The 20,440-nt window shown below is 44.4% G+C and overlaps 2 protein-coding genes and 1 pseudogene across 4 annotated transcripts; 2 read left to right on the top strand and 1 right to left on the bottom strand.

Moving 5' to 3' along the window:
- Nucleotides 1–2,351: 2,351 nt before the first annotated feature.
- Nucleotides 2,352–4,142, top strand: LOC116909882. Its single transcript, XM_032913620.1, has 2 exons — nt 2,352–3,574; nt 3,653–4,142. Exon 1 carries the CDS (start codon nt 2,637–2,639, stop codon nt 3,000–3,002), a length of 366 nt encoding a protein of 121 aa, XP_032769511.1. The 5' UTR covers nt 2,352–2,636; the 3' UTR covers nt 3,003–3,574; nt 3,653–4,142.
- Nucleotides 4,143–7,590: 3,448 nt separating this feature from the next.
- Nucleotides 7,591–8,458, top strand: LOC116910310 (annotated as a pseudogene).
- Nucleotides 8,459–11,355: 2,897 nt separating this feature from the next.
- Nucleotides 11,356–20,290, bottom strand: Mis12 (MIS12 kinetochore complex component). 3 transcript variants are annotated; one of them, XM_032911895.1, is made up of 2 exons: nt 19,803–19,951; nt 11,356–13,145 (listed from the first exon to the last, which is right to left on the bottom strand). In XM_032911895.1, exon 2 carries the CDS (start codon nt 13,110–13,112, stop codon nt 12,492–12,494), a length of 621 nt encoding a protein of 206 aa, XP_032767786.1. In that variant the 5' UTR covers nt 13,113–13,145; nt 19,803–19,951; the 3' UTR covers nt 11,356–12,491. The 3 variants fall into 3 exon arrangements, 2 of the variants coding, with proteins under 2 accessions (XP_032767786.1, XP_032767785.1); XM_032911894.1 differs by lacking the exon at nt 19,803–19,951 and adding an exon at nt 13,549–13,677; XR_004389005.1 differs by lacking the exon at nt 11,356–13,145 and adding an exon at nt 13,670–13,710 and having other exon boundaries at nt 19,803–20,290.
- Nucleotides 20,291–20,440: the final 150 nt, after the last annotated feature.

Below are 20,440 nucleotides of genomic sequence, written 5' to 3'. Positions count from 1 at the left end.
GACGGCTGGCTTTGCAAGGGACTGATCTGATTCCTTGGCCATCGTGGCCAGCCTGTTTCCAGGGAATGCCTCCTAGATTTCAGCAGCTGGGACAAAAGGACGAATGGTGGAAAAAGGTTGTAGGAGAAGATCTGTGATCCTCTGGGGTTGGGAGAGAGAAGAGAAAGGTGAACTTTTTAACTTTCAAAAACAATTTCATGCATCTGCATGTTTTTGCTACATGCATGCCTCTGCGCTGTGTGCATACCTGTTGCCCATGGAGGTCAGAAGAGGATGTTTGGTTTCCTGAAACTGGAGTTACAGACCCATGCAGGCCACCATGTGGTGCTGGGAATAGAGCGTGGGCCATCTGAAAGAGCAGCCAGTGCTCTTAACTGCTGAGCCGGCTCTCCAGCCCTCTGGGTTGTACCTTAAGTTAACTTAACCTTTTTTTGAAACTGTGAGACTATTTTCTAAAGACTCTCTACCCTTCTGTCCAACAAGATAGCTGGGGATCTTTGTCCTAGGGGACATTCTTATCTGCAGCTGCTAAATTCTGAAAATGCAACCTCTTGCTGCTGACAGCCAGTCACTCATTCGCCCTATCACTTACTCAACAAGCGTGAGAATGACACCAACCCAGTGGGATTTACTACTGCTGCAGAGTCCTGAGCTTTGTAATGGAGACACGGCCCTCTGGTCACATTACTTAACACCTCGATCCTGCTTTCTGTTGGATGAACTAGAATGGGTTGTCTGGCAAGAGTCAGATCTATTGATACTGACAGGCTTGCCAACGGATTTCTCCAACACAACTAGGACCCATGTGAATGCTCTCCCCAAATCCTATAGGGGACTGACAACCAGCCTTGGAATCTCAGGCACGACAGAGGTGCCAGGAGAAAGTGGTGCCCATCAAGTACCAAAGGTACCAAAGAGTCTGACTGGGAAGGAAAGTGAGAAATGGGCTCATTTTTATCTCAATTTTTCTCTCTTTGGAATAGATTTTTTCTTTCTGAAATAGATTTTTCATGAAAGTCTCTGAAAGGACACTTTTTTTTCAACACTTTAAAAAAATACTTAGTGTTGTGCATGTATGTTTTCATGTGTAATACGTGAGCGTGTGCACACACCCATCACAGAACATAGAAGTTCAGGGGATCACCTGTAGATGTCAGTTCTCTCCTTCTATCACATCAATCTTAGGCATCAAATTCAGGTTCTCGGGCTTGGTGGCAAGTGCCTTTAACCTACTGAGCCACCTCCCTGCTCCCTGAGATTTGGTGAAATGCTCCACAGGCTGGAAGCAGATGAAGAATGGGAAACCAGGCTGTATAGATAGCAGTGAGAGGGGAGAGGCAGAGGGAGGGAAAGGGAAGCCGGCCTGTGTTATTCTGGGCCCTTGGTTTGTGAAAGTTTTGTTGTGATGTTGTGTTTTGTTAGATTGTTTGGTTTTGTCTTTTGAGTCAGAGCCTCATTATACATCCAGGCTGGATGGGAACTCATGATCCTCTTCTGCCTCAGTCTCCTGAGTTCGTACACAGCTAAGCTTCCTGCCCCCCTCCTTTTTTTTCTACTAGACTGTCAGTTTTTTTCATGCGTTACACAAACACATACCTCTGCCGGAGCCAGAAAGGGGTCAGGAGTTCAGCCTGGGAAGGGGAAGGAAGGGAATTGTCTTACTTAGGGTTTTACTGCTGTGAACAGACACCATGACCAAGGCAAGTCTTATAAAGGACAACATATTTTTGGGGCTGGTTCAGAGGGGCAGTCCATTATCATCAAGGAGGGAGCATGGCAGCATCTAGGCAGGCACGGGTGCAACCAGAGCTGGGAGTTCTGCATCTTCATGGGCAGGCTTCCTGTGGAGACTGACTTCGAGGTATCTAGGGTGAAGGTCTGAAGCCCATGCCCACAGTGACACACCTATTCCAACAAGGCCACGCCTTCCAACAGTGTCACTCCCTGGGCTAAGCGTCTACAAACCATAACAGGAATGAAGGGAATGAAGACGGTGAGGGAAAGACAAAATATAGAGTGAACAGATTAAGTAGCAGACAGTTTGTGAGTTGGCCTTTCTTCGCTGATTTTCATGTCGTGGTTCTCATGCAACAGTGCAACGTCCTTTGGTTATAAAACTGCGAATTTGTGCCTCATCTCATTAAATGTGTCTATCAAATGTAAGGTCTATCAAAGACCTTACATTATTCATGTCTTTGAAAAGAAGAAATAAAACCCTGGGGAAGCTCCCCCACATAGCTTGGAGCTTTGCTCCCCCACCCCCACCGCATTTCTGCTTCCAGACTCTTAAGTCCCCCTTACTAGCTGGGAGATCCCAACGTCTCTCACCTCCTCCCCCGCACGGCAGTCTAGTTGCTATGGAGATAGACTGTGCTGCACCAAGACTTGAGAGGTGCTAGAAGCTGGCTGGCCAACCTCTGCAACAGGCTGTGGGCGGAAAGGAGGAGCGGTCTGGGCAGAGAGGCTCCGGACCCCGTAGAGGCCCCCTGCTCTGCTGGCTCCGCCCCTGTCACCCCCACCCAGCCAGAGTGTAGAAATACAGCTGCAGCCCGGGACACCGCCCACTGCACTGCGACCCAGTGGGGACTTAGCTTCTTCGTTTGTCTCAGCAGCTTATCCGCCCGTGCTCTACGCTCATGGCTAAGGGTCCCTTTTCGCGCAAGCCCTGGGGTCCAGAGCAGATGTATTTCGACTCTGACCCTGAGTACGAGGGCCTGTTCGATAAGCCTTCCCTGGAGGAGGGCCACACCGCGCGTGCACCTAAGTCTGCAACCTCGGCTGGCAAGAAATCTGGTCGGCGCTCGGGCGGGAGGGCTCTGGGGACCCGCGCCGGGCTGCCCCGAAAGGCCGCCGCGCGTCCAGAGCCCAAGGAAGAAGAGCCTCCGGTGGAAGAGGGCTGCTACCTCGACCACTTCCCGCACCTCTCCATCTTCATCTACGCGGCCATCGCCTTCTCCATCACCTCCTGCATCTTCACCTATATCCATCTGCAGCTTGCCTAAGCGGCCAGGGCCCGACGGGGTGGGCGCAGAGTCGAGGGGAGGGGAGGGGAGGGGAGGGGAGGGGAGGGCAGGGAAAAGAGAAACGTAGCCTTTTGTTTCGGAGACGCGTTGCACCCCCTTCATCTAGCGTCCAATGCTTCTTTTCTTTGTTGTCGCTTTGTCTAATTGCTCATCAGACGGTCCAGAGTCGCTGCAGACAATGAAATAGTGATGCTGCTTGCATCCGTACATTGAGTGCAATTAGTATTATCCTGGATTGAATTGAACCCCGTTTGTAATTAGGATGTCTCTGTATCGTACCACTTTGTGACGTGAGGGCCCAGCATTTTTGTTGTTTGTAGAGCGCAGAGTTCAACCTTCTGTCGTTTAAAGGATGAACCAGACCCGAGCCTGCGGCCTCTCTCAGAGAGTACCTCAAGGAGAGCCAGCACCCTGGCTCGGAGTGCTGGAGCCTCATGATGCTGCGTCACACCGGGATGAGCCAGCTGTGCCTAGTTCTTTTGGTCAGAACTCTGTGATCACCAAGCTGGCGGACCCGGGAGAGCAGCGGACATGGCTGGATGCTGGAGGAGGTGAGTGGCGTTTGTCAAGAAGATTCTGCCCCCTCGGGAGTTGGGGCTGACTCGGGCTGTGCATTTTTCCCGTTTTAGGTTTTGTGGCTACCAGAAGGACCCACAGCCTGAGTAAGCAGAACGGACCACCAGAAAACCAACGCTCAAGATGGGTTTTTGGACTGTGTGGAACAGGAGACCACAGGTCTTCAGAGATGGAGGCCTGGAATTGCGTGTATTCCATGAGATGAGACTGTGGGGCTTTCCTTTGCTGCGGGCCACAGGAGGACTGTGCTAGAGAATTCCATGGTGACTTCATTTCAGCCTGGAGGCCTTCTGAAGCTGTGGTACCAAGATGAAGGGGCTGGGATTGAGGACTGTCGGTAACAAAGAGTTCCTGCTGAGACGCAAAACAGTGAATACCCGTTTTTTGTTTGTTTGTTTGTTTTGTTTTTGGAGGTTAGTCGCCTACCCACTGCTTATTCATGTCAGCTGCTCAAAAGCAAAACTCCAACGCTGCTATACTCTGGAAATGTCTGTAATTGCAGTATGTCTGATGGAATAAATCATATGCTCAGTCTCCTCTGTATTCATTTGTCCACTGACTTCCAACTATAGGGTGACCCTTGACAGATTTCACTCCCCTTTCTTTGAGACATCCCCGCTATCCCTGTAAAGCTGACTTGATTACACAGCACTTCTGGGTCCAGAATCTCTCCACACCAAATAGCTGTACAGGCCCCTCTGCAGCATCTGTGTCCAGATCCCTATTTCCACAATCCCCTAACAGCAGTCTGACTGCCACGTGGTACCATTGCCCATTGCTCAGCATAGAATCCCCACTGCCTCCTTATCAAGGGGCTTCTGGCCCAGCACAGTCCCTCAGCTAAGCTCTGGACCGGCTCCATGATGGACCCAGTTTGAGCTTTTATAAATTGGTTTCCAATAGAAGCCCCGCCCCCTCACTGTTCTGGCCTTCCCTGATCCTGTATCATCACCATGCGATTTGGTATTTTGCTTCTTTGCACTTTAAGTACCCTAAGAATGACACCCACTGTTCCCTGATGACAGCCTGTTTACAGTAATTCCCTCTAAACATCAATGGCAATGTTCCCCCAAATCACATCTCCAAGGTACCAAAATAGTTATGTCAATTTCCCATTGTACTGTGGATACTGGATCCAGTACTGACGCTTAACATTGCTCTCCACCGAATCCCGGTGTACACGGGCTAATGCTCTCCCAGCACACATTCCCTGCTGTCTCTCACTTTATAGTCCTAGGTACGACTGCATCATTTTAAGGTAACACTTCTTCCTCTAGTCTCCAGATTACCCATTTCTCAACATTCGCTATTATTCCATGTTATCATGAGACTTTTCAGATATCTCTACCCCAAATACCAGCATCTGATTCTACCAACTACACCAGTTAGCCCTATTACCTCTAAAATCTTAGCATTGGCTTCAATGTCCAGGCTGGGGATGGCTCAGCCAGTTAGAATGCTTGTTGCATGGTAATAGTCAAATTAGGGAGCTCTTCCCTGGGGGAGACTGAATATTCATATTCTTTCTCAGCCTTCCTCAGTGACCTGTGGTTGTCTCCCAGTGGGAGCAATGAGATTCCCCCTTCCCCACCCCTCCACAGCTTCATGTTCCCAAGCGCCTTGGTGGTGTCCTTGTTCAGACCTCATTTAGGCAGCCATATTGTTGAGGTATCACGGGTGAAGCTTATACAGACAACACCAAACAGACCCAGGCTGTATTTGTGTGTGTGTGTGTGTAAAACAATAACAATTTAAGAAAAGGACCATGAATTTGAAGAGAGGGACATGGGAAAGAGAGGAAGGAAAGGGAAATTATGATTGTATTTTAATTTTAAAAATTAAAAGCTGGATGAGCAAGTCAGAGAGTATAAGTACTCTATTCAGTGGTCTCTACTTCGGTTTCTGATTTCTGGCTTGAGATTGCCCTGACTTCCCTCAGTATGGGGTGTTACCTTAAAATATAAAATAACACACACACACACACACACACACACACACACACACACACACACACACACCACCCCTGATCCCAAACCAACCCAATCAATCAAATAACAAAAGAATGCTTGCAGCTCTTCAGGGAACTGGGGTAAGGTTCCCAGTACCTATGTTGGTCAGCAACCAATCAAGGGTTAACCCCAGCTCCAAGGGGGTCTGACACCATCTTCTGGCCTTCACAAGCACTAGCAAACATATGGCATACACAAAGATAAATAAAAACATAAACTCTCAAATATCCAGCCCCAGTCTGGGGTGTAGTTCAATGTTATGAACCGGAGGTTCCATACTCAGTACAGCAAAAACAAACAACCTGTATTGTCCCTTATTTCAGAATGTGTTATTGTCCCACAAATATTGACTCCCCATTGTACTCCAGCCTTAAGCATTCACCCACCATACATCAGCTCACCCATACCCAAGATTCAATTCTTCTTCTTCCATACTCCAATATTGTCTCTTACTGGGCTATGTTCCTTATACTTGATCATCATTCCTTTGTGACCAGGCTGGCCTTGAACTTTGAGATCCGCCTGCCTCTACTTCCCAAGCGCTGGTGCTGTATCTTCTAACCTCTGCCCTCCCATCATCCACACGTTGCCCCGGTATCGTCGTGTCTGGCCCGCCTTCCTGTTGGGCAGCTTAGGTTTTCCCACAGTGATCATGCATCCTCAACTATTTTGTAGGTGACCGCTTCTCTATGCCGATTCTCAACGATATACCAACTTTCAGGTTGCCTTGTCCAAGTTCTTGGGTCTTTTCCTGCCTAATAATAAATAGCTTTTTAGGGTTTCGCCATAAAAAAAATTACCTATGAGCTGGAGAAAGGACTCAGCAGTTATAAGCACTCACGATTCTCAGAGGACAGGGTTTAGGCTTCCCTAACTCCATTTCTAAAGATTCAACACTCTCTTCTGGCCTCTGCAGGGACACCATGCACATGTAGCCAAAACACTCATAAAATAAAAATTACATCCACCCTTCTGTTTTATGTTACTCAAATTCCAGGAAGGCAGTATGGTTCAGTGGTACAGCTTGTGTGAACACTCGATCTAGGTTCAGTCCCTAATACCAAAAACATGTATTTTTAAAGTTCAGTATTCTTATTGACCTAACTGGGATCACATGTTTATTTTTGGCCAAAAAGGGACGACTTAACAGACAATATGAAAATAACCTCTCAAATAAAAACTGAAGTGTTATGGATGTTGTGGGCAAGTAAAATATCAGATATCTACTTCCAGAAGAACATAATTGACCCAGTGCCAACTGTCTGGGGCAGGTGTCCTGTTCTAAGTTGCCGGGGATGGGCAGATGTAAGGACACACAAAGCCATTTCTGGTTATGAAACAATATCATGCTTGAAAGAGATACTAGAACTTTGCTATCTGGAACAGTACAAAAGGCCTCCGATTTTACCTTCCTAACAGGTACCCTGTACCCTTATCAGTTATCTTACTCCGATCTTACTAGGTCCACAGCTGCTATAAAAAAACAAAACAAAACAAAACAAAAACCTTAGTGACTCAGAACACCAAAAATGTATTGTCACAGCTGTGGAAGGCCAGAGATCTGCAGTGTGTCCTCAGGGCCACTCCTGGAAGATCTAAGAACCTGTGCCCTGCCTCTTCCACCTCGTGGCTACAGTGCTGCAAACCGTCTTTCATCTCAAATCTTCCATTTGAAAGCACATTTACCATCACTGGATTAGAGCAATCTCTTCAGACTTAATTGTATTTACAAGACCCTCTATTTTAAGGCAACACTTAAAATACAAATGTTAAAATACAAATGTATCTTTGAGGGATTCCCCATTCAATTACATTAGTTTTCTAATGTGCAACATTGGAAATAAATGTGATAATTTTTATCTATGTAAAAAGCCACAGTAAGCCAGGTGTAGTAATCTCAGCATTTAGGAAGTAGAGGCCAATCTGAGCACATGAAACCTTACCTCAAAAAAGCAAAACAAGGATGTGACTGAGATGAAGCGCGCAGGCGGGAGACTCTGCAGGATCCGCACGGCCCTGAGCATCTGAGCGGTGAACTCCTCAACTCTCCGATTAAATTTTAAAAATGGCATCCAATAAAACTACATTGCAAAAAATGGGAAACAGAATGGAAAGAGTAAAAAAGTTGAAGAGGCAGAGCCTGAAGAATTTGTGGTAGAAAAAGTACTGGACCGTCGTGTAGTTGAATGGGAAGGTGGAGTATTTCCTGAAGTGGAAGGGGTTCACAGTGCTGATAATACTTGGGAACCAGAAGAAAATTTAGACAATTTAGATTGTCCAGAATTAATTGAAGCATTTCTTAATTCTCAAAAAGCTGGTAAAAAGATGGTACAAAAAGGAAATCTTTATCTGACAGTGAATCTGATGATAGCAAATCGAAGAGAGATGCTGCTGACAAGCCCAGGGGCTTTGCCAGGGGCCTTGACCCTGAGCGAATAATCGGTGCCACAGACAGCAGTGGAGAGCTAATGTTTCTCATGAAATGGAAGGACTCAGATGAGGATGACTTGGTGCTGGCAAAGGAGGCGAATATGAAGTGTCCTCAGATTGTCATATGTGTGTGTGTGTGTGTGTGTGTGTGTGTGTATACATACACACACACACACACACAATTTGGATCTTGGGTTTTGAATTACTAGTGTGGAAAAAATAGCATTCTAATGAAAATCAAGTCTGATATGCTGGTTTTGAAAGTATTGACAGTAGTTGGGATATTTTTGGTTTTTGTTCTGCATCAAAAGGCACTGATTCCTTTGAGCGAGTGAGAGCTCTCTGTAGTTGCTTCCTTTAACAGTAGAATACTTGACACCATATTGAATTTCCTCAGGTTTGGAGAACAGCTTTCCTTAAATGCTGGGGAGATTTTACAGTCATTACTCAAGTCAGAACTTATTTTTAACTGGGACACAGAAGGACCATTCTGGGTTTTTTTTTGTTTGTTTGTTTGTTTTATGCAGTGTATGCATAAAACACTTACATAACCTGTCTGTTTACCTTGTTTTTAATACTCAAAAGAACTGAACGTGAAAACGCAAGTTGATGAGATTCCATCACTGTGACCATTTTCCTGAAACCATAACCTTTCAGATTAAGCAGAGTCTGTAATTTATTGGATAGTTTAAAACCAACCCCATCAGAATTGATGTATTATCAAGTAAATACAGTAATTTACAGAACGTTGTCCATACCAACACCCCTTCAGAAAATGGAATTAGACAAAGTGTGTGATTTAATAACAAGACTTGGCCGAGTGTGGTGGTGCGCACCTTTAATCCCAGCACTCTGGAGGAAGGAGGAGCTCTGATTTAAGAGGCCCCCTGGTCTACAGAGGCAGGTCCAGGTCAGCCGGTCTGCGTAAAGGTTCCTCTAGTGAACCATTCCTTTGTAGAAAGTTAAAATCTGTACTAAAAGGTTATGATTCGTGGAATCTGTTTGATGTGGAAATAGAATCATGGTTGGAGCTGATGTTGGCGATTTAAGACCTGCTGACTAAGTGAGTGAACAAAATTTGCTAATATCAATTACTGCCCTGCATGCTTTTCCTTTACCCTGACTCGTTCCTTACTTAGGTAGGATCAGTCTTCTCAGTGTTTGCATTCTGGTTCAATGAGCCAGCAAAGTCACTCTGTAGTGTCAGAATGTCACCCAACTGTATGTTTACTTTATTGTAAATAACGGTGAACAGTGGTCAATAAATCGTTTTATATTCCTTTAAAAAAAAAAAAAGAAGCAAAACAAAAACCAAACAACAACAACAACAAAAGCCATAAAGGGGATTGGCTTTTCTCCAAGGTCTCTTACTGGACACCAGGGCTGTTTACCACCACCAAGTTCTTGCTCTTGCAAAGGATCTGTTCTGGAAATAGAAACATTTCTCCTGTACCAAAGCCAAGAATTGTCTTTTTGCTACTTCGTTATCCCAATCAATTAGCAAGTTCCCAGCGCAGGCTAAGTTACTGATAAAGTGCTATACTGGCTGAGCCATGATGGACGACTGTAGCTCTTAATTTCTCCTCAACGCTGGGGTGTCAGAATTACACCAGTGTGAAACACAGGGATGCTAGGCTACATTCCATTCTCCCTGTTGGGGTGCCAGGCTCCTGTGATGCCCGTGAGATGGGCCCTAGCCCATGTTTCTCTGAGTACAAAACAGCTGGTACAGAGGCTGTGGTTCTAACTCCTGGACACTCAGATGATGATGCTAGGAACCACGAGGAGTTGAGAAAGCAGGGTTGGGTGTGTGTGTTGCAGGCCTGAGATGACCCCAGGGCTAGAAGAATCCAGCTTAGCTCAGGCTGCCAGAAGTGCAGAGGGTCCTTTTGCGGGAGACTTAGGCATGGCTAGGTATGATGAAGGCTTCCCTCCGATGGTAGTCCTTAGGGAAGGGAACAGTCCTTGCTTGTCCAAACTATTCAAGGTGAAATGAAATACGACTTACTCAGGATGGACCAGAGATTAAATATGTTTTGCAGGAATGTGTGGAAAGGGAAACTAATTGGCTAAACCCTCTGGGCCCATCTACACATGCATGGAGAACTCTAGGTTTCTATGCTATGCAACCAGTTGTCCTGGGCCTCTTAGTGGGGTGTCATGGTCACATGCTCCAGGACAGGAAATCTGGTCGGGAGCAGATTGAAATGCCTACCGTTCTCAATTATGAGAATAGCTGGGGTTTCTAATGTGCTCAGCCTTAAGAGCTTTTCTGTCTGGTGATAGGGTTCCACTTGCCCCACAGATGACTGGTTAATAAAGGAGTTGGGTGCTTAATCCTCTTACATTATCTTCAGTCAGCAAAAGGATTGAGATCATGAAGGGCCCATGACCAAAGTAGGAGTATCTCTGGCTTATGGCCCCATTCTTTAAGCTTTCCCCCACAAAGTCAGTGCCGAATTAAATCTCTTCCCATATATTAAGCAATAAGGCAATATGTAAATACTCAAGTATTTATTTATTATAGGTATAGAGTCCAAAGTTAAAGAGACGGTCTCTTCCCATAGTAGAGGTGTTACAGGGTGAGATCATGACAGAGCAGGACCTAAACTCATACTTTTATTGGAAACCTACTCCCTAAAGAACACTCATGTTCCCACAGTAATGGCACTAATCAAAGTATAAACTTCAACAGTATACCACTAAGAAGTCAGAGTTTTAACATGAATTTTGTGGGATACATTCAAACCCCTTACACCACCTTTGAGAAATTTCCCACCCAATGATACCTGCTTCCTCCCAACCCATCCCATCCTGCCCCTGAGCTGCACATTCCCGACTTCTTCCTTCTTATGTTCAGAATCCAGTCTCTCCCTCAATGCAAAATCCTGCTGCAACCGTCCCAATATCTAACTTAAGGGTCCTGAATAAAGTCTGCTTTATCAATATAACAAGTGCCATCAATCACATTTGGGTTTTATTTTCCTTTTGTTTTTTGAGATAGGGTCTCTTTAGTCCTGGCTGCCCTGGAACTCTTTATGGAAGCCAGGCTAAACTTCTAAGCGGTCCACTCGCCTCTGCCTCCCGAGTACTAGGACCAATGGTGTACATGAAACCCAGCTAGTTTTTTTTTTTTTTTAAGATTTATTTTACTTATATGAGTATTCTGTAGCTGTCTTCAGACACACTAGCAGAGAACATCAGATCCATTACAGACAGTTGTGAACCACTGTGTAGCTGCTGGGAACTGAACTCAGGACCTCTGGAAGAGCAGTCAGTGCTCTTAGCAGCTGAGCCATCTCTCGAGCCAGGAGTCAGTTTTGTTTTTTTTTTTTTTTTGGTTTCTTTTTTTCGGAGCTGGGGACTGAACCCAGGGCCTTGCGCTTCCTAGGCAAGCGCTCTACCACTGAACTAAATCCCCAACCCCTCAGGAGTCAGTTTTAATAGCACACATTCACACATACACAGGGGTTTTGCTTGTCTCTTAAGATATATAAATCACTGTGTGTGCATACACAATGTGGGAGATGGGAGTGCACATGCCAGTGTACCTTTAGCAATCAGAGGACAATCTGTGGAGTCAAGCCTCCTTTCCGTCTTTAAGTAGGTTCTAGGGATCCTACACAGGTCAACAGGCTTGTACTACAAGTACTTTTACCTGCTGACCCATCTCATCAGCCCTTGTCTGTCGTACAAAAAATAGCCTGGAACAGGACAGGTGTATCCCCTTTTCCTACACTTCCATATCTGTTCCAGCTGTGTGAATTCCTTAATATGCTCTACCTTATGGGTTTTCTACTGTTTTCTTTGCCTAGGATAATCCCATAAGCACGAGGCTAACGCCTTCTATATTTGACTTGAATCTTACATTATCAATCAATCAGACATGCCCTTTCTAATACTGCAATATACACCATCCCATATCCCTGACCCCCACACCTCTGCTGTATCCTGCTGTCCTTTGTTTGCTTTTCCTTCTTCCTGCTCCTCTTTTTGCTTCTCTCCCATGTTAAATCCCGAGGGACCCACATGCCGAGCATACTCTACCACTCAGCTATGCCTCAGCCTAGCATTTTTGCTCTAATGTACTTCATGGGTTATACTCAATAAATACCCAGACCAGGTTTACACAGAAGCATCCAGTTCCATGAGGATTCTATTCCCTCCTGAAATCATACTATAACATCCCTAACAGTAAAATGAGTACAGTTACAAAAGAACTGAAGTCATTACCAAATGTGAGGGTGGTCAACTCAACTTTCAGAGGGAGAAAAGCAAATGAACGCAAACTCTGCTTTAGAAGTCTGACCGGGAGCCTGCAGCAATACCGATCTCCTGACTGGCTTTGTGTAACCTAGGAAAGGAGGGGAACGTGGCCCCCAAAAGACCTTAAACATAAGAGTAAACAAAGAAAAGCGACCTATTTACATGCTCTCTCTTCACTACTGAGAAATTATTGTGTTTCCAGCCTTTTGCTCTCTTTTTCTACATTGTCTCTAATATCCTGGAGTTTTCTGCAGTTCTGGACCAGAGACACCAAACTCTCCCTAAAGTTACTAGTTCCTTGATACCTGCCGATGTTTTCAAGCTCATCAAAGAAAGTCAACGTCTCTCTGAGTTTGGCTTTAACAGTTTTTTGCTCCTCTAATTCTGCAAGAAGGGCCTGCTCAGTGCATAATTCAACCTTATATTTCTCCTGTAACTCTTTGATTTCCTGTTTGAGAAGCTGGAATTTTTCTTCACTGAAAGGATTCGTCTCCTGACACTTATCTTCAGGAAGCAGGATGTTTGGAGGAATTTGCAAAATTGATTGTAAAATCAGCTGCTCCATTTTACCAAAAAGGTTATCAAAACGTCCTTTCATGAAGCAAAGAAACTTCTCTGTGCATTTACGAGTCTGGATAGAGCTAATCTCACAGTCTGGAATGCCCTCCAGCTTCTTTAAGATAACCTGTTCAACAGCCTGCATCACTTCAAAGAGGTGGTCTTGAAATGCTATGTAGATCCTCAGCAAGCAAGTCTGTGGGGTGAAGCCAAAGAACTGGGCCTCATAGGCCATCGGATCCACAGACATCCTGCTTTACCTTGAGCCTTCAGCTGTGAAAACCTGCAAGTACAAAAAGAAAAAAAAAATTCATTTGGACATTATCACCAGTGGAAAGTAACAAACCTCACTACTGATAAACAAAGAAAGCAAATAAAAACTAAGGAGTGCTCCTTTGATACCTAAAGTCTCTTCAAAAGCCTTAACTGTCCACCGAAAGACAGAAGCAGCCCTTGCCTATCTGAGTCAAATATAGGAAAGCCATATCCTCTTCATTGTTCATTTCCTTCAATTATTACTACTGAAGACTTAGGCACAAGCCCAGACTTCTCAATTCTGTTATCTTGAGGCAACTTTAAAAGTTTAAATAAACAGCCTCGATGCCCTACAGACCTTGTCTTCTGAGCTTCAATGATCTACATGTTGTCCTTCCCTGCCCACCCTATCCCACACCCATCACACTGACCTCTTAAGACAATTTCTTGCTGTGCAGTCTATGGGTTGGCCTTAAACTCTTTCGTTTGTGACAGGGTCTCATGTAGCTGAAGCTGGCCTCGAACTTGGGATGTAGCCGAGAATGGTCTTGAACTTTTGATCCTTCTGCCTCTACCACCAGAATGCTGGGATCCTAGGAGTATAACAAGCCCAACTTTTTATGTGGTGCTAGGTTTAGAACCCAGGGCCTAGATAAGCACTCTGTTGACTTAGCTACATCTTCAACTGCCTGTGTGCTAGTCTAATTGTCATTCACTTTGCATCTCCCACAATCCTTCCTCTATCCCCGCCCTCAACCTTCGCTTTCTTGCTTCCAGTCCTTCCACTTAACTTCTTCCCCCAGTCCTTTTACGACCCATGTTCTACCATTCTGATTACCTCATTATAAATGTCCTCAGTTCCCTGTCTTCTACCCTAACCAGCCGATAAAAATCCAATGAAATGGCCAAGCCTATACCATCATTTCTTTCAAGGATCTGAGTGGCATTCCTTTTTAGTGTAAGCATGGACAACCATGATATCCATTTCCTTATGGCCATGGGAGCTTACTAAACCTCGGCATTCCTGGGTAAGGGCACTTAATGTAATAATCTACAAGCTCCAACTTCAACTACCAGATGAATTTTTTAAAGAATTAACTAGAAAAAAAAAGTATTATCCAGTAGTGTGGACAACTTATGCAAAGTCAGGATACAATCACCCTTAAAAATTTACATATATATTGGTTTTAAAACACGAAGGTGATAACTATACGGCTATATAAATAAATTTGCTTTTTGTAGTGTTATTCATACATTATCTCTGAACTGGGAAGTTTTACTTCTTAAACACCATAGATTATGTTCCTACTAGGGTAAAACATGCTCCTAGAGCATCACTATGTCGCCTAGGCTAGCCTCAAATTTTTGATTTTTCTACTAGCCTCCCAAGAAGCAGGATGCTAGAACTATATTCTTAAAATGTGTGTTGTTACAATGACTTTATGAAATTCGTAGGCAAATGGTTGGAACTGGAAAATATCATCCTGAGTGAGCTAACCCAATCACAGAAAGACACACATGGTATGCACTCATTGATAAGTGGCTATTAGCCCAAATGCTTGAATTACCCTAGATGCCTAGAACAAATGAAACTCAAGACGGATGATCAAAATGTGAATGCTTCACTCCTTCTTTAAAAGGGGAACAAGAATACCCTTGGCAGGGAATAGAGAGGCAAAGATTAAAACAGAGACTGAAGGAACACCCATTCAGAGCCTGCCCCACATGTGGCCCATACATATACAGCCACCATGAATGATGGATGGATGAAGCAAAGAAGTGCAGGCCAACAGGAGCCGGATGTAGATCGCTCCTGAGAGACACAGCCAGACTACAGCAAATACAGAGGCGAATGCCAGCAGCAAACCACTGAACTGAGAATAGGATCCCCGTTGAAGGAATCAGAGAAAGAACTGGAAGAGCTTGAAGGTGCTCGAGACCCCATATGTACAACAATACCAAGCAACCAGAGCTTCCAGGGACTAAGCCACTACCTAAAGACTATACATGGACTGACCTTGGACTCTGACCTCATAGGTAGCAATGAATATCCTAGTAAGAGCACCAGTGGAAGGGGAAGCCCTGGGTCCTGCTAAGACTGAACCCCCAGTGAACTAGACTGTTGGGGGGAGGGCGGCAATGGGGGGAGGGTGGGGAGGGGAACACCCATAAGGAAGGGGAGGGGGAAGGGGGATGTTTGCCCGGAAACCGGGAAAGGGAATAACACTCGAAATGTATATAAGAAATACTCAAGTTAAAAAAAAAAAAAATGTGTGTTGTTGGGGCTGGAGAGATGGCTCAGAGGTTAAGAGCACCGACTGCTCTTCCACAGGTCCTGAGTTCAACTCCTAGCAACCACATGGTGGCTCACAACCACTTGTAAAGGAATCCAATGCCCTCTTCTGGTGTGTCTGAAGACAGCAACGGTGTACTCACATACATAAAATAAATAAATAAATCTTTGGGGAAAAAATTATGTTGTTTTTAGACAAGTAGGTCTGGCTGACCTAGAACTCACTTTTTATCTTCACTTTCATGAAGATGTAGACAAAAAAAAAAAAAAAAACGAAAAAAACAAAAAAACAAAACAAAACAAAAAAACCAGAAGGTGTTAGGTCCACTGAGCTGGAGTTACAGACAGATGTGAGCTGCCAGATGTTGAGTGCTAGGAATCCCATTCAGGTCCTCTGCAAAGGCAGCAAAAGCCCTTAACTACACAGCCACCTCTCCACCCCTGCAAACAGACTCATATACACATATTACATTTTAATGTCCTTGTCATTTCATATTATTGTGCTCCTTTACTTGACTGACTCTGACCACAGAAGTATAGCAGTTCTATCATATACATATATCCCAGATAAAGTGCCCATGCTCTTTGTGTCAAACATTTCATTGGGTTCCTGCACTTCTTTTTTAAATGCTGGGATCTGAACTAGAGCATCATACATGTTAGGTAAAATTCTATCAATCAGCTATGTATATCCCTGACCCTGGATCAAACATCTTACTACCAGAAATGCTATTGAAAACATGCTCCTTTTAAGGGTTTCAGCTATCATCTATCCTCCTTCCCAGCCCATGGCTCACATCCATGCCCTATCCAACCTTTGGCCAATTTAGTAAGGTGCTGTTCCAAAAGGGAGAAAGAAAAGGGTAGTGCAAAGTCAATCATACATGGAAGTAAACCCATTCCTCTTAGACCCGTGCTATGTTTGCAACTGCAGTGTTAGGAGGACCAACACAGTGCAAAATAAGACAGTCCTTCCCACCAACCAAATAATGGAGGAACTAAGTCAGACTTTTGAGCACACATCAAAATGAGGAGGAGCAGAGCTGAAGTTAGTCAACTGCTGCTCTTTGCAGAGGGCCCAGATTTGGTTTCCAGAATCCACATAAAATCTCATAATCGTAGCTTTTAATCTTTTTTTTTTTTTCCTTTCTAGCTACTTTGTGGATTCTTCATGGGTTCTTCTTTTTTTATCTGTCTCTTAACAGTATCTTCTCTGCTCAGTTCAGCTTCTCCTGGCTCACCTGTCACTGTCTTCTCTTCTCAGTCTGCTAACCCGATTCACTTTCAACTGTGTCCTGTTCTCACTCTGTTCAATCCTCCCTTCTCTAGCCCCCATTCAATCGTCTCTCTTCCTACACCAACTGTCTTCTCTGACCCTGCTCTTCTGTCTCCTGGACACTCCCCAATCCTACTACTCTCCCTCCTACAGCTCCTACCCATCATTCCAGTTCCAGGGGATCTGGCACCCTCTTTTGACCACTCCAGGCACTGCACACAGTATGGCACACATACATGTGGGCAAACACTCAAAACAAAAAATAAAAATAAATTAAAATTTAAAATGTCTTAAGATGGCTCAAAGGTTAATAATACCTGTTCTTGCAGAAGACCTGGATTCAGTTCCCAGCACCCACATGGTGGGTCATCACTATCCACAACTTGTAGTTCTAGGGGCTCTAATGTCCTGTTCTAACTTCTTTAGGAGACCAGGCACATACATAGTGCATATACATACATGTAAACAAAGCACTCATCCACATACATTTCAAAAATAAAATTATTAAACAACAACAACAAAGAAACAATAGTGGGGATGGAGAAATGACTCAGTGGTTGAGAGCTCTATTACTGTGTAAGACCCAAGTTCAGTTCCCAGCATTCACATGGTGGCTCACAACTGTCTCTACCTCCAGTTGAAGACAATCCAATGTCTTCTGGCCACCAAGGAAACAAGGCACATGTGTGGTGAATATATTTACATGCGGGCAAAGAAAAAATAAAGAGAAAAAACCCATATGCATAAAAAATAAAAAGAAAGTTAGGAACCAGGTAAAAGTCAGACTGACACTGAAACAGATTACTGAGGTTCTTTCTGACTTGGTCCTTGATACTCCGTTATAAGATTCTGCAGGTGCAGCTAAGGATATACTTTGCTGGCGAGCCACAAGATTAATACAGTCCACATCAAGGCACTGTATTCTATGGCAATTCACTCTCCTACCTTCAAAGCACCTAAGATGACATTTGCAAGAGCTCTCAGATAGTAACAGTAATGTTAATCAATGATCTCCTACTCTTAACTATTTCTAAATTACCATTTACTAATTTATCCATTTGTGAATCTGTTTTATGATACCTGTTTGCATGATCCTTTAATGCCAGACATGGCACACAGATCCATAAATTAGAGATATATTTAAGAGACTTTGTTGGGAACAAAATCAGAAACATGCCGTAAGATATGACCCTAAAGTCAGAAGAGTCTGCATTATAGTTGGAATAAACTTTTTAAATTCTTATTTGGCAGTTCCCTTACCAGACATCATCTTTTTAATTTTGCCTTTTGTCTACTACTTTCTATTCAGTCACTGGGTCATCTAAGAATACTTAAGCTCTTTCAATTTTAAACCGTAATATTTTAAATATTTGATTTTATTATTTATGTGTGTATAAGCCTATATGTGCATATACCACATGCATATGGGTGCCCCTGAAGGCCAGAAGTGGGTGTCAGCTGGACTGGAGCCAGAGTTCTACTGAACATGTTTAGAAAGCAAACTCAGGTCCTCTGGAAGCAGCAGCTTGGGCTCTTTACTGTTGAGTCATGACTACACCCACGCAATAACCACCTTTTAGAAACTGTGTTGTAAGAGAACAGCTACTCAAGGCTACAAATTCTTTTAAGTAGAGCACGTGTACTTTGTGTCGGTGTCTTCACTCTAACTTGGCAATGAGACTAAGCCATTCCCCAACTGCTCTAACACAATGACAAAGTCATCTGAGTAGGGAGATGTGGATATTTAGTTATCCCTCCAAAGGATGCAACCTTAGTGGCATCTGCTCTTGTTTGGCCTATGTTAGAAGCCTGAGTTTACAGGATATTCTTTATGCTCATAACTAATGGGTTAGAAAATTGATTTTGCATATGTAGAACTAGTACAGGAAGACAGACATCTTTTGTATTTCAAAATAGGGTCTCAAAACAGTTCTTGATTTTCACTTCAATTGCTAGGAGCCTTAGAGGTATTAATTGAGCTTCTAGTCATAGGAGACAATGTCAGCTGATGATAATGGAGATCTTTCTATATCTTCTGAGGTACTTGTTACATATTTGCATATATAATGTCACTAAACATTGCCAAAACATCCTCAGAACGTCTAAGCTGGTTTACATTCATTTGGAATAGACCAGAACTTCTTGGATCTGCTAATACTCTAACTTTTGTGAATTTGGTAGTTAATAAACTTGTTTTTCTTTCCTATAGAGCTAAGAGGTATGCCGAGGGCCTTTCTACATACTAGGTAAGCACTCTAGTGCTAGATTCCCAGTCCCACACCGTATTTTAAATACTAAAACCATCTGGCTTCACATACTGTTTGAACACTGAAACCACCTCCACCCCTACTCTACCTTCACATTCGTTGTTTATATTGAGATGGCTTTCCTAAAAGGTATTTTCATTATCTTTTAGCTAAAGATAATAGCTAGGACGGTCATCCGTTACAAATTACCCAAATGATGGGTATATCTACTGACAACTTGCACCCAGTAATTCTCTTAAGTGTGCACTCTAACTCTCCCTCAAAGTTCTCAACATTCCTGGATTGATGCACCATGATATATAACCAAACTCCTACATCCAAACTTCCAGTTCTGAGAAAAATTTTGCTTTTCTCTGTTAGACATTACCAATGCTATGATGAGGCAATAGTTATAAAGATGAAGTTTTAACAAGAATTTGCTAAGACCTCTCCCGTGTTTGCTCCCACTCTCCTCTACGTTGTCCACACTGGCCTAGAACTTCAGGATGCAACAAATCCTCTGGCTTCAGCCTTCAGAGTGGCTATGAGACACAGGCCGGTGCCACTACGTTCAGCCTTATATTCTTTCCAACTTTTTACTTGGTTCCTACCAGTCTTGACAGTCACAGTCCCTCGATTTTTATGCTTCTTTATAACTTACTGAATATGTCTGCCACGACCAAGATAGCCTTTGCTCCAACCCAACGCATTAGAGGCAGATTCAAGAGCCAGTTCGAATACACATTCCTGAAGAACCAGCCAGCCACAACCTCCTTCGCTTTCCCCCCAGTGCTATTAATTCATCTACCGCCTCTTCTCTGCTAGATTTGAATTCCTGCGGCTGTAAATAAACATGGGAAGTTCCCACACTGTCTCGACGAACGTAGGGGACTTCAGAGCCTACCACCGCCACAGACAAGGCCCAGAAACCGCAGAACGGGGAGCGCTTCCGGCAGTTCCAGCTCCCGTTCCACCTCCAGCCGCGGTGCATGCCGGGAACTCTAGGTCTCCGTGCCCAGCCAGGCCGGACCGGAGGAATTCCCTAAAGAACGCTCCGCCGCCCCGAGGTCACTCCTCCGGTCCCGCCCTTTCCGTTTCTCCTCAGCTAGCATACAGCCCCTACCAAAGCGATCCCGGGAGTGATGTAGTCCGCCACACACCGGCTTCCCGCCACTTCCTTCAAACTACACTGAGCTGCTTGGAAAAAGGCGGCGACACCGGCTCCTCAGAATCAACTGCGACCTGCCTCTGCGAACGAACGCAAAGGCGGGATGGATCGCACTCCTGATTGGCTAGCCGTGGGTCGAAAGGGGGCACTGCAATTGGCAAAAGGAAGGAGACAAGGAGGGAAAGCTAGCTGTGGCCGGCAGGGATTGGCGGAAGGAGCTGGTACTTTCTCTCTGCGTTGGTAGGCGGAGAAGTAAGGATGGGCCGACGCAGAGGCGCAACTCTTGATTGGTGGGTGAGCGGCCCCAAGGCGCCAGCTATTGGTGGCTGTCCGAGTACAC

The sequence above is a fragment of the Rattus rattus genome, chromosome 9, assembly GCF_011064425.1.
Source record: "Rattus rattus isolate New Zealand chromosome 9, Rrattus_CSIRO_v1, whole genome shotgun sequence".
Lineage (NCBI taxonomy): Eukaryota > Metazoa > Chordata > Mammalia > Rodentia > Muridae > Rattus > Rattus rattus.
This window is presented reverse-complemented; position numbering and strand designations above follow the sequence as displayed.